Source organism: Nannospalax galili, unplaced genomic scaffold (assembly GCF_000622305.1).
Source record: "Nannospalax galili isolate Female #2095 unplaced genomic scaffold, S.galili_v1.0 scaffold406, whole genome shotgun sequence".
NCBI lineage: Eukaryota > Metazoa > Chordata > Mammalia > Rodentia > Spalacidae > Nannospalax > Nannospalax galili.
This window is the reverse complement of record NW_008357033.1, coordinates 1,585,108-1,597,995: the sequence shown is the minus strand read 5'-3', so window position 1 is coordinate 1,597,995 and position 12,888 is coordinate 1,585,108. Positions and strand designations below refer to the sequence as shown.

The window sequence follows — 12,888 nt, the reverse complement described above, 5'->3', positions numbered from 1 at the left end:
TAAGAAAAAAAATATTAAAAAATAAATAAATAAATAAATAAATAAAAAGAAGAGACCTTTACTTAAACTATTAACTTTGAGAATAACTCAGTTTTCAGATTCTGACTCTGTAAAATATGGATATTCAAAATTGGGTGTGGTGGTGCATATCTAGAAGCCAAGTACTTTGGAGGCTGAGGCAGAATTTATTCAAGTTCAAGACCAGACTTGACAACACAAAGAAGACCAGGCCACCAGGGTTACAAAGAAAGATGATGTCTTGAACACAATTCAAGTAAACAGTAAGTATTCCACAGAGACTGCTAGTCAGCCCTTGTCATATTTGCACAGCGGACAGGACATTGCTTCAGGGTAGAAGTCAAAACAGAATTTGCCTATTGTGTGACCTGAAAACACAAGGAAGAAATACAACAGGCTGCTACAAATTACACACACACACACACACACACACACACACACACACACATTATAAAACCAATTTATTTATCCTCTGTCATCTCCAAAGGAAAACAAATCTCTCAGTCAAATTGTCCCTTCATAGGATAATAGATTCCTAAATGCTGAGTCCTTCCTTTCACTGAGTAGATACCTCTGATGAATCAGTGGCACAAAGTGGCAGCTGGCAGAGCAGTAATTTTACTTAGACAAATGTTCTGTGCAAGCCATAAGACATAACACATACAGATTCTTGGAACATCCTACTGAGTTGGAAGAGTGCATTTGAGAACTGATACCTCAACAAGCCTACAAAACCACTCATTGGGGAAAATGGGCCAAATCTGGGAAATGAGGATTTGGGCAAGCTCAGGGCCAGATGATGCCTTGTATATACATGCTGCTATTGTGACCCACTTCCTTAAACCATGAATCATATATTCCACTCAGAGCCTGGCACAGCATCATGCCTATTTGCAAACTTTTTGGTAACCTTATTATATCATCATACAATGTGCACACCATGAACAGCTCCTGCTTATAGGCTATATCTACACATTTAGTCAAACCTCTGGTTTTATTTTCTCATTGAAATTTCATCTATGCCTTCTTCAGGACTCATAAACAATACGTTCATCATGAATTCTTTATACGTAAAGGCATTCCTAAAACACTGGGTAATTTATAGTGATCATGAGCTGGGACTAGGTGGTTTTATCACCTCAGTTTCTGCACTTTGAATTATCTAATTTAATCCCCACAGCAACTTCAGAGGACTTTCCCCCTTATCTCCTCATTCCAAACATAGGGAATGGTTTTGAAAAGTTAAGTAATATTGTCTGATCTCTCACAGATACAGTTATGGATAGCACTTGGTGGCAAACTCTAGCTTCCTTGATGCAGAAACCAATAACTAGTTTTGGAGAGACATTTTCCTGATTGGACATGGCCTCTGTCTCTTTTTGAGAGACATTTCATTTTTCTTCTCTTCTTCAGCTCTCCACAGAGGCTTCATTCCCAAAAGAGGTTGACCAGACGTGTTAGTAGTACTTTGCCATGTCTCAAGAAGAACACTCTCAGTTTGTGAACTTGGATTCAAAGATTACAAGCACAACCCAAAACATCAAACAAGATCTTTCTGATTCTGAAGAACAGATGAACCTCATCAAACTGTTTAGTGGGCTTTGCTTCCTAGTGTGCCGATTGACCTAAGACTGTCTCTATGAGATGATGTCTCTCTTCTTGGAAACACCATCAATGGTATTAACACCCATCATACGAGGCCCCTGTCTTCTACAAAAGCTTGGACCACCTTACGCTTGCTCAGCTGCATATCCCCTTCCAAGATAGTAGCCAGAAGAAGCCATGAGCAGGATCATTGCTACCAATGCTTGCTGTCTATCGGTGAGAATAAAAAAAAAATGCAGGGGAAGGTAACGGAAAGATACTTAGATCTCAGAGTTGAGAAATTTCAAGACTGAGTATCTAGGAAATTTGGAATATCTTTAAAATATGGAACAATGTGAAGTGTTCCTTGCCTGATACATACTATATAAATGTGGTAATACACAAGAAAGATGATTACGTGGTTTCTCAGGACATTTGCTATATCTCTGACTCTTCTCACCCACAGATTATACAGAAGGCAAAGGTTATTCTCTCTTAATAGTTTTTTAACAATTATTTTTCCTTTCATAGTTTACTTGTGTAAGATTCTAGAATTTACTACAACACTAAATGCTGGGAATCTGTTTCCTCCAAACACTAAAGATCTCATTGCTCACTTCAAAAGCTGTGTTAGATGAGTAATTCCATGTTGATATCTTGGTCTGCTTGGAGCTTGAAGAATGCCTTACAACTGAAGAGGCCACACAGTTCAGAAGAAAAATATTTTAAGTGTACTCATATCCAGAATAGAAGGCTTTCCTTCTTTTTCTTTTTTTCTTTTTCTTTCCTTTTCTTTTTTGAGCCAGGGTCTCCCAGCAGCCCCAGTTGGAACTCACTATGTGAATCAGCCTGACCTTGATCTCACACAATTCTGCTTGCCTCTGCCTCCCAAGAGCTGCAATTACAGGCATGTGCCACCATACCTGATGTTGACTTTCTAATTCTTAAATGGAGCCCAATCACAGTAATGTATGGAGGGGGCTATTTTCTGCAGTCCTCAGACAAAAGCATTTACTGTCTCTGTGCTCTCAGTTGAGCATGCCAGATAGATAATGCTATGGTCTCCTTCCCTGGATACTTCTTTCTGACATAATCATTTCTAAGTGTTTCAAAATCTGGTCACCAAGCAGCTTTCCCTCCCATCCTCCTTATGTTTAAACCCAGCATTGTGTCCTTTGCCTGTTCATGTTCTTCCTCGGCTAAGACTGAGTTTCTCATCCTGATCTCAAGAACATATCACTACCAAGGAATCTTATATCTTTCTGCCAATTCCAATTCCTCTTTCCCTCTAGACCAGTCAATCAGATTAACTTTTCCCACCACCTTCTACTTCCATGATGGAGGTGTGTCTAAATGTTGAGATACTGTAAATAGTATTTTCTAATGCGAACAAGGTAACATAGAGCTTTAGTTGGTTCGGGAAAAAAAAAAAGAGGACAAAGGGGGCTGGAGAGATGGCTCAGTGGTTAAGGGCATGGGCTTCTCTAGCAGAAGACCTGTGTTTGAATCCCAGAACCCACAGGGTGGCTAACAACTGTCCAACTGTTCAGTTCCAAGGTATCTAACACCCTCTTTTGACCTCCATGGACATTGCACGACACAAGTGCACTTACATACATGTAGGCAATACACTCATACAAATAAGATAAAAATAAATACATTATTTAAAATGAGGACAAGGAAGAAAGAAAACTCATGTGTCCTTCCGTTACTTCTATTCACCAGCTAGAAAATCAATAGTAAGAGTAACAGTATTTGCTTCCACTTAATATAGTATGTTTTCCTATAGGAGAACTTGAAAGAAAGAGGTGATAACCTTGATTGTCAATTTGACAGATTCTGGAATGAGGTAGAAGACACACATGTGGATGTGTCTGTGAGGGTGTTTCTAGAAACTAACTAAGAGCATAAAACTCATCCTTGGAGAGGGACCTCTACAAGGAGTGGTTTCAGATACACAGAGGTTCAAAGAAAAAGCGGTGCTGGCTGCCTTGCTTCTGATCAAGTGCATGTCCCCCTGCTGCTGCTGCTGCCATCCTTGACTGATGCTAGACTGTAGCTTCCTTCAACTTCCACATGGACTGAAGACCAGCATCTTTCCAGGAGGTTTCTAGGCCTTCAGCACCAGACTGGAAGAGCTGAGGCATCCATCTCCAGGGGTGAGCAGCCACCAAGTTCTCAGCCTCTGCAGTGTGCAGATGGCCATTGATGGTCCCCTCAGCCCCTATCATGTAAGCCATCTTAGCAAATGCTTTTAATACATGTGCATTCTATCAGTTATTTTCCCTCAGCGATCCTTGTCTGATTAAAAAGGAATGCGTAAGAAGAGAACAAGTCAATAACTACAGGCGAGGGGTAATTTAGTAAATATAGTCATGGATCACATATTGTGCACATGGAAAGAGTATCACAGAAAGACACAAAACACTTCTTCTACTTCTGCAAGGTGGTAGTTTGACCATATTTGTTTTTATAAATCTGAATTCCCCATGATCAGCATGAATTCAGCATGATCAGGTTTTTGATAGAACGCCCTGGGTTAGAACATGCAAAAAGATAAAGCTTGGCCTTAGATAGGAACACGCAAGTTCCATCTGATGATCTATTCCACATGCAGCCATTCTATAGAATGTCAGATATCAGACAGAACTCAGAGAACTGTCATCCATCATCTGTATACTAAGGCACACTCAAGCATTCCCTGTCTTATAGACAAATTATCCAGATGATAAAGTAATTTTTTTAGTTTCTGCTTGAATGCTTTGCATCACCTAGATCTGTAGATCTGTTCAACATTGAATTAATTTTGTTCCTTTTCTCTCCAACAGTTGAAAGACCATGTTTCTGAGAACATTTTCTGTGTTCTGAGTAAAGTATTTCATTCCTGTACTCTGTCATTCTAGTTAACCACCCTGCCTCCAGTGTATGCATACTATTGATTCTGAATTCATGTTTCTACTTAAGCATCTATTTGTATCATATGAGAAAACTCCTTGAGGGAAAGGCTTTCCCTTAAGTATCCTAATATCCTATGGTGTTCTTAGCATGCATATCATCTTATGTTTTGAGATGATGTCTCTTACTGGTCTGGAGCTTGACAATTAGGTTAGGATGGCTGACCAGTGAATGTGAGGATCTGTTGGTCTCTGACTCTCCAGTGTGGGATTATGAGGTGCTGAGGATGGCCCTCTGGTCCTCAAGTATAACCGATCATATGAGTGCACTTTGGGGTGTTGGCATACCTCAAAGTCACAAATGATGAAGGCTTCTAGAGTGTAGAGGTAGGGAACATAGTTCAACAAAGATCTAGGTATTAAGACCAAACATTCCATCATATCATTGTATAACATCTTTCAGTAGTTAACAGTCAGGATAAAGTTAAAAAACCAAACAGTTAGTATCTGCTATTCTCTTGACACCTTCAGCCTGAACTTAAACATTCTCCCCATATTCTCTATACTTCGTTCAAGTATTTTTTCTTAATATTTTATTCATTATTTTTATTTTTCGTGTATAAGTGTTTTAACTACATGTATGTAAGTGCACCCAGGTCCTGCAATGCCCACAGAGGACAGAAGAGGACATGGGATTCCTTGGAACTGGAGTTACAGAGGGTTGTTAGCCACCATGTGGGTGCTGGGAACTGAAAGCAGATCCATTGCAAGAGCAATGAGTGTTCTTAACTGCTGAGCCATTTCTCCAGCCCATTGTTCCATGTTAATTCTTTTTCAGTGAATCCACACCAATTTTCCTTCTTCTCTAGTTAGCAGATGCCTATCTACTTTCAGGTATTGATTCAAAGATGTTGATTCCAACAGGAAGTCTTTGGAGAAAGCTTGTGCCTTCAGTGTGAGTGAAATTCCTTTGTTACACATCCTTGTAACCATTCAGCTCCCGTCTTCTAGTTTATAATGACACATTGGCTAGAGAGATCATGAGAATAATGTCAAGGCCTTCCCCTTCCTCACACACTAGACTCTTATCCTCATGAAAGCAGAGTCCCTGAATGCATCAGACAGACCACCCATACATAACAGAGTGTTTAGCAGAAAAGATAGCTTGATAAATATTTGTGAATGAATAAATGAATTAATCTATGTTTTTCCTTGTCTATTTGCAAATGTACTTTTCACTTAAGAATTTATATGAGGAAGAGTGAATATTTTAAACATATTTTAATCAACAGTGACTCCTTATACATTATAAAAATCATTAAGGATACTCATTATTTTATTCAGGCAATGTGTGATCTTAATCAGATATACTGTGCTATATTTATGGTAAGTAGTCACCCTAGTGCTGGTATGGAATTTTGTAGGGACTTTTGTTTATGTGAAAATGACTTCATTCTCCCATTGAAACATGAATTAATGTTTATCAACAGGAGTGTTTGAAGGAACAAGATCCTTCTGAATTCAAGGAACAGTGGAAATGTCAATTATTGTGAGATGGACAGGCAGAAAAGAATACAATCTTGTCTGTACTTCTCTTGACCTGCAAGACTTATACTCCTGTTCTGTTTTCTGAACAATCTAGTAAAATTCAATTTACTTTTTCAATTTGTCTCCAGCCAGGCTCCCTTCTGTCAGCTATGCAGACATCTCAACGCCAGCCGCATAAAGTCACAGAGAAGGACAACAGGAATGAAATTACCTGTGCATTTGCGATCGGTGTCTTCTTTTTTGGACCCGCTAATCGTCAACTTGCAGTTGAAGTTTTCCTCCCAGTACTCAGCGAACCATACGTTCCTCCTGTTGTTTTCAAGTGTACGAGATGTAAAATACGCATCAAACCCTAAACAGAGTTAAAAGGAAAGGTCAGTGCTCATGGGAGGTCACTGCTGACATGTGTAGAAATAAAAAATACCAGTGATGGGATGTATACTAAATACTTCTTTATGCCAATCAGAATTGGAAAGATGAATATAAAAAATAAATTGCAGGGATAATCTATGGATAAATCCCTAGTTCACTCTATAACAGAGAGGTGTGGTCTACAAGTACCATTTTCACAGTGAAACTCACATCAAAGACCTTAGGAATGATGTAATCAACAAAAAGTGGTTTATATTTCTAGTGAGTAAGTCAGGAACAAATGTCTTCAACACTCTCCACTGGACAGAGTCTAGAGTCACCTAGGAGATAAGCCTCTGGGCATGCCTGTGGAGAACTGTCTTGATCAGGTTAACTGAGGTGGGAAAACCGACTTTAACTGTGGGCAGCCCTATACCCTGGGCTGGGGCCCCAGACTGAACAAGGAAGAGAAAGCAAGCTGAGCACCAGCATTCACCACTCCCTGCTGCTTAAATGTGGATGCACTGTGACACTGTGACCAGCTGCCTCCTCCAAGTCCTGTTGCCATGGCTTCCTCACTATGACAGATGGCACCCTCCAACTGTGAGCTGCAATGAAACTTTTCTTCAAGTTGCTTTAGTCAGGTGCTTCGTTGCAGCAATGAGGAAAGTAACTAATGCACAGTTATCATCGTGTCCAGATAATAGCAAATCATTTCAGGGCTTTCTATAGGGCAGGCTGTGCTTCACTTGGAGGATTCCTTTCCTATACAGGCTATACAATACTTATTATTCCCACTTGATAGATGAGAAAATAGAAGTTTAGAAAAGAATTACAGCATGTCCAAGGATAACTACCATTGGTAGTCTACATTCTTTCCTATTTCAGCCACTCACCAGGGAATATCATTTTAAGATCTCTTTCTGTCATATTGTCCCAGCATGAAACTTTCTAGTCTAAATGGAAATAAAAGGGTTTTGTGTTTGTTTTTAAAGATTTATTTTTTATTCATATTTGTGCATGGGTCTGTATCTGTGTATCTGTCTGTCTGCGTCTGTGTGAATGTGTGGGTGAGTACCCTTGGGAGGCCAGAAGAAGGCATCAGATCTGGAGCTGCAGCCACAGGCCATTGTGAGCTACCAAATGTGGGTGCTAGGAACTGAACTCAGGTCCTCTGAAAGAGCAGTGAGCACTCTTAACTGTGGAGCCATCTCTCCAGTCCTGGAAATAAGTTTCTAAAAGAGGCCACAGAGAAGCCCAACACAAAGCTCAATGCTAGTCGCAGGCTATCCAGATGAGCAGAGAGTATAGAGGTCAGGAACTGAGCAGTTCTCTAGTGACCACTTAAGGACTGTGGAACTTCAAACATCTCACTGAAGCTATGGGGTCTCATAAGGATCAAAGGATTAAAAAAATAAATAAAAAAGAATCAGATAATCAGATTTAGAATATCACAAGGACTAAGGTTTGAACCCAAGGTTTTCTAATGTCACTGTGCCATAGAAACATGGGTAGATCTACACTTAACATTGTTGATTTTGTCTATTTGCTGAAATGAAAATGACACAGCCCCTTCTCACAGCCCGTAAAGTACCATCTGCAAAATGCAAAGACTGAAAACTCACAGAATTGAAGGTCAAGAATCATAGAAGATGGGACTTATAGCCACATAAAATATCCAGTTTTCCTTTATGCCATAAAATTGCATCAGTGGTTACAAACACAGAAAGTATTTAATAGGATCTTTTCATGGTCACATGAACAAAGGAAGCATGTAATACTTTTATTCATACTTTGAAGGTAGAAATGAAGACTCAAAAGAATTTGCTCCTAGGGTACCTGGTTCTAGACACATGCTTCTGACATACATGTTATAAAGCTGTGTGGATAAATGTGGTGATCATTTGGATAATAGCAGGGGATATGGATACCAGACTCATTGAAGTGTGTGGGGAACCCTAGGCTTTCATTTGTCCTCATCTTAGGAGCTTCTCATACCTCCCAAAGGTCCAGATAGCTCCTAGGGAATTTTCCTGTGACAGACAGACTATTTGGCTTTCTCTTTCTTCCTAGAGGATGCCCCACCGTGGAACCATTGATACCACAGGGAAAACCAGTGGTTTAACAACAAAAGAATGAAATCATTATGTGGTCAGGTGATGAAATGGGGAAATAAATCAATAAAGTATATAGCTTCATGGTCTGACAATGCTGGGGTAATTCAGGTTCAGAAACAGCTCCTGTCAGAAAACTTTAAGAGGCAAATGCAAAGATAAAATAGCATTATTAACTTAGGCTCTTCACTTCTTGCTGACTTGTCTCTGTTTAGCTGAGTCAGACATCTTACAGGACTTAACAATCCAGTTGTCTCTTTACCAGAGCTATAGAAAAAGATGTGATTCCTGTTAGTTCTCTCTACTCGCTTCCATTCAGAGAGAAGGAAACTGACCATGCCTGAGAGCGTCAAGGTTTTGACAGATATCTTATTGTAGCCATGTATTTACAATGCCTGATAATATACCTGGTAGCTTTCAGTAAGGCATTCTTCACAGCTGTTTGTTAACAGATAGGAGCTGCAGATGTGGGGTGGGTCAAAGTCTCCCCTTTGCCTAATGACTCTAAGCCCCCACTCATGATTTGTCATTATAGCTTTCATAGCCTAAAGTTTCCATTGGTCTATTAAGAATAGGATTCTTCATATAAGTTTTTTAGTGGCCAGGGTAGCCAGAGAAGAGAGACAGAGAGAGGAAGACATTGGGATAAGTAATAATCTCTCTCTCTCTCTCTCTCTCTCTCTCTCTCTCTCTCTCTCTCTTTATAGTGAAATGAGGCTTTCTCCCCATCCCTACTAGATTTGAGAATAGTGATCTGAACACCTATCTCAGTACAATTAGCAAGATTAGCTTTGTTTTAAAATACAACCAAGGCACTAAGACCAGAGTTTTGATTCAAGGGAAACAGAATCAAAGTTTTGTTAAAGAAAAAAATATAATTATTTTATATGAAGCAGATGGAATTCTTAATGTGAAATTGTTCCTTTTGCTGAGCCTACAAGTTTCCTTTCATAAGCTAATCTCTGAGCTACTCTGAAGGTAGTCCCACTGTGGTACTCATTGAGTAGCACTGATGTAATTTTGGAAGTTAACGCGGAACAACCAGAAAAGGAACAGGGTTTCAGCAGGTAGTCCAAACTGTACTTGGTTCCCTTCCCCTTTCAACACGCATTGTTACCTTCAGATGCCTCCTGAAATTTGTGGCCAAGACAAGATGCAAATCAATAGGGGTCTGATCATCCTGGGCATGACATTTATTTGAGGTGACCTTTCTAGCTGAGAGGGAAAGGGAGGTCTCACTACATGGTTAACATGGGAAGTTACCAGGATGTTAGGAGGAGGTCACAGGACAGAAGGAGGCTGACATGCACAAGGGGATTCCTGCCATCCAAAACACCCTCTGAAATGTGCAGCCACCAGGAGTATTACTTTCTCTAATCCAACAAGCACACTGCAGGTAGAGGCACTTCCTTTTCAGTACCAATGGCAGTCAGCACCTGAGATCTCCACTTTACAGCCAGAATGCAGGGTAAGCGTAGGGGCTCTTAAGCTTTCCTGCTCTGTTCCCTATTCAGGAAGGATGTGCTAGCAATTAAAGAACACACTGCTCATTACAGTACACGAGATTTTGGATCAGGTGGATGAAGCAACTTATAAAAAGAAGGAAGGAAAGGACGAAAGAGAAGGGTGGGGAAGAATGGAGTGAAGAAGGGAAAGCTCTTCTTTACCCCCAAGGATCACTAAATTCTCTAGGATTACAGAAGAGCAGTCCTGGCACTGAGGAGATGAAAACAGCACACCACTGGCACAAACACAAGGACAAGTAGAATGGAGGCAGCATTCCAAACCCTTCCAACAAACATCCACTGGTTGAATGTTAGGGGAATGGTCTAGTCAGATCTCAGGAACTTAGCATTATATTCACTCAGGAGATACATTGGGAAACCTCATCTAGACAGAATCCTAAATGACAGCAGGTGATTCAAGGGCTATCTCAAGAGGATGAATATTAGATACCTGGTTGAAAGAACTGGGGGTCCTGTACCCTTGACTCTGATGTTGTGTGGCGTTTCACTGTGATAACCCTTCCTCCTGGATCTCCATACCTACGTCCCCACTCCAGATCATCAGTCCTAGATGTGATGGTCTGCGACCTACTCATCCTCTCCTTTCCTACCTAAGTTACTGGAAACTTTAACTGGAATAGTTTGGGTTAAGGGAATATGAATCACTTTGGATTATCTTAGGGGACAAAGCGAGACTGAGATGCACTCAGGAATTCTCTGCAGGTACGCGCTGATGAGAATGATGGAACCCAGCCATTGTTTTTGAGAAAACAAAGAAGAGTTATTACAATGGAAATTATTCCACAAAGAACAAACAATCCCATGGGAAGTGTTTATGGATGAGGCAGAGGGAATAATGTCTGCACCATTATTCTAGAAAATGTCTCCCAAGTGCTGTTGCATATTATACAATGCCAGCATGCCTTCTATTCCTCACTCCTTTAAACTGCCTGGTAGACAGAAGGGCATTTATGTAATCTGAATCTACTTATATGGGAAAAGGATGAATGTAAATAATATATATTCAATTGATGGTAAAAGATTAAAAGCAGACACTGAAATTGGAAGTCTACCATCCCATCTCTAGCAAGGCCTGTTGCTTGTTAGATGACCTTGAGCAAATGACCTAATCGTTACTCTCAATTCTTCAAATCTCATCAAAAGGGAAAAATGATAATATCATCTCCACAAGATTGTTGTGACAACAAAATGTGCTAGTATATATAGCCTCTACAACAACAGTAACAGTAACAAGAGGATAAACTTCACCTGAAATTAACGTGGTCACACAAGGAGGAGGGGTGGGAGAAAACTCAGGAAACTGGAGTTTAATAGCATAGACTGTACCCATGAGATACTCGGGCCTCAAGGCCCTAGCTTTGAAGGCAGATGGTTAGGATTTTTGCCTCCTGGCTCTGCCAACTTCTAGCCATTTAATGTAGCTTACTTTGTGCTAAGTCATTTCTATGGGTTTCTGGTGCTCTTTTCATTGAACTATACAGTTTCTCTTCCTTATTCCTTTTTAATTGCTCATTATGGTATGTGTTTTAGAAAACACTTATAATGACACCAAAGTTTCCTCATCTATCAAATGAACACACAAGTACATACCTTATAGGCAGTTTTGTAGAATTTAAATATTAAGGGTAAGCCACATAAAATTTTGAGAATCCAAGTTCCTTTCTCCTATGGATGTCAGCAGGTTTAAGATTTTATTTCATTTTTTTATGTGTATGAGTGTTTTCCTTGCATATGTAAATGTAGCAAATACATTCCACGCCTATGGAGGTCAGAAGAGAGGGGGATGTTGGATCCCTTGTAATTGGATTTAAAGACAGTTATTAGCTGCCAGTGGATGCTGGGAACTGAACCTTGGTCCTCTTCAAGAGCAGCAAGCACTCTTAACCACTGATCCATCTCCCCAGCCCCAGGGATGTCAGCAGTTTTAACATCATTCCTACTGACACTGAAATGATCACTTCTTCTGGAAAGCCCTACAGGCCATTCTTCTACAGCATGTACATATCCACTGTGTTGATTTAGAATGGCTCAAGATGTTGAAGGTCAATGTACTGGGTAGCTTTAGCGTCAATCTGACACACCTGGGTTGAGGAAACATCAATTGGGGAATTGCCTCCATTAGACTGACCTGTGGCCATGTGTGTGGGACATTTTCTTGATTTTTGAGTGATGTGGTAGGGTCCAGCTCACTGTGGGTGGTGTTACCCCTGTATAGGTGGGCCTATGTTGTATAAGAAAACAGGTAAGTGTGGGACAGGGGAGCAAGCCAGTGAGCAGCGTTCCTCCATGGCCTGTGCTCCAGTTCCTGCCTCCATGTTCCTGTCTCGAGTTCCAACCTTGGGCTCCCTGATGAACTGTGCCCTGGGAGATATAAGTCAAATAAAACCTTTCTTCCCCAGGTTGGTATTGGTTAGAGCATTTTGTCACAGCAATGGAGAAACAAATTAGAACAGTCAACAAGGGTGAAAAATAAAGTGAGAATTTCTCTTTTCTGGACATTTTACAAGGTAAGACTTCAGTTACCAAGTACTTGGTGATCACAGTGGACTGTGAAGGGTAGATGAGATGATGGGCCAGGGTATGGGAGAAGGTCCTTGTTCTCTGTCTTTCTAGTAAACTCATTTTAATACATTTTAACTCTGCCATTGTGCTAAATGCTCTGTGGAGAACCTATCAAAGAACCCACCTGTGGGCACTGCACACTCACTGCCTGACGTTCAGGTCACATCTTTATAATTGTTCCTGCAGACTTCCTTCCTTCCTTCTTTCCTTCCTTCCTTCCTTCCTTCCTTCCTTCCTTCCTTCCTTCCTCCCCCCTTTCTTTCTTTCTTTCTTTCTTTCTTTCTTTCTTTC

At 40.4% G+C, this 12,888-nt stretch overlaps 1 protein-coding gene across 3 annotated transcripts in view; it reads right to left on the bottom strand.

Moving 5' to 3' along the window:
- Grm7 (glutamate metabotropic receptor 7) overlaps positions 1-12,888 on the bottom strand; it is a 998,867-nt gene that overhangs the window by 387,752 nt on the left and 598,227 nt on the right. For all 3 annotated transcript variants that reach the window (XM_008854801.2, XM_008854803.1, XM_008854802.2), the window contains exon 5: positions 6,256-6,396. In XM_008854801.2, coding sequence (XP_008853023.1) covers positions 6,256-6,396 — 141 coding nt within the window. The remainder of the gene's footprint in view (positions 1-6,255; positions 6,397-12,888) is intronic.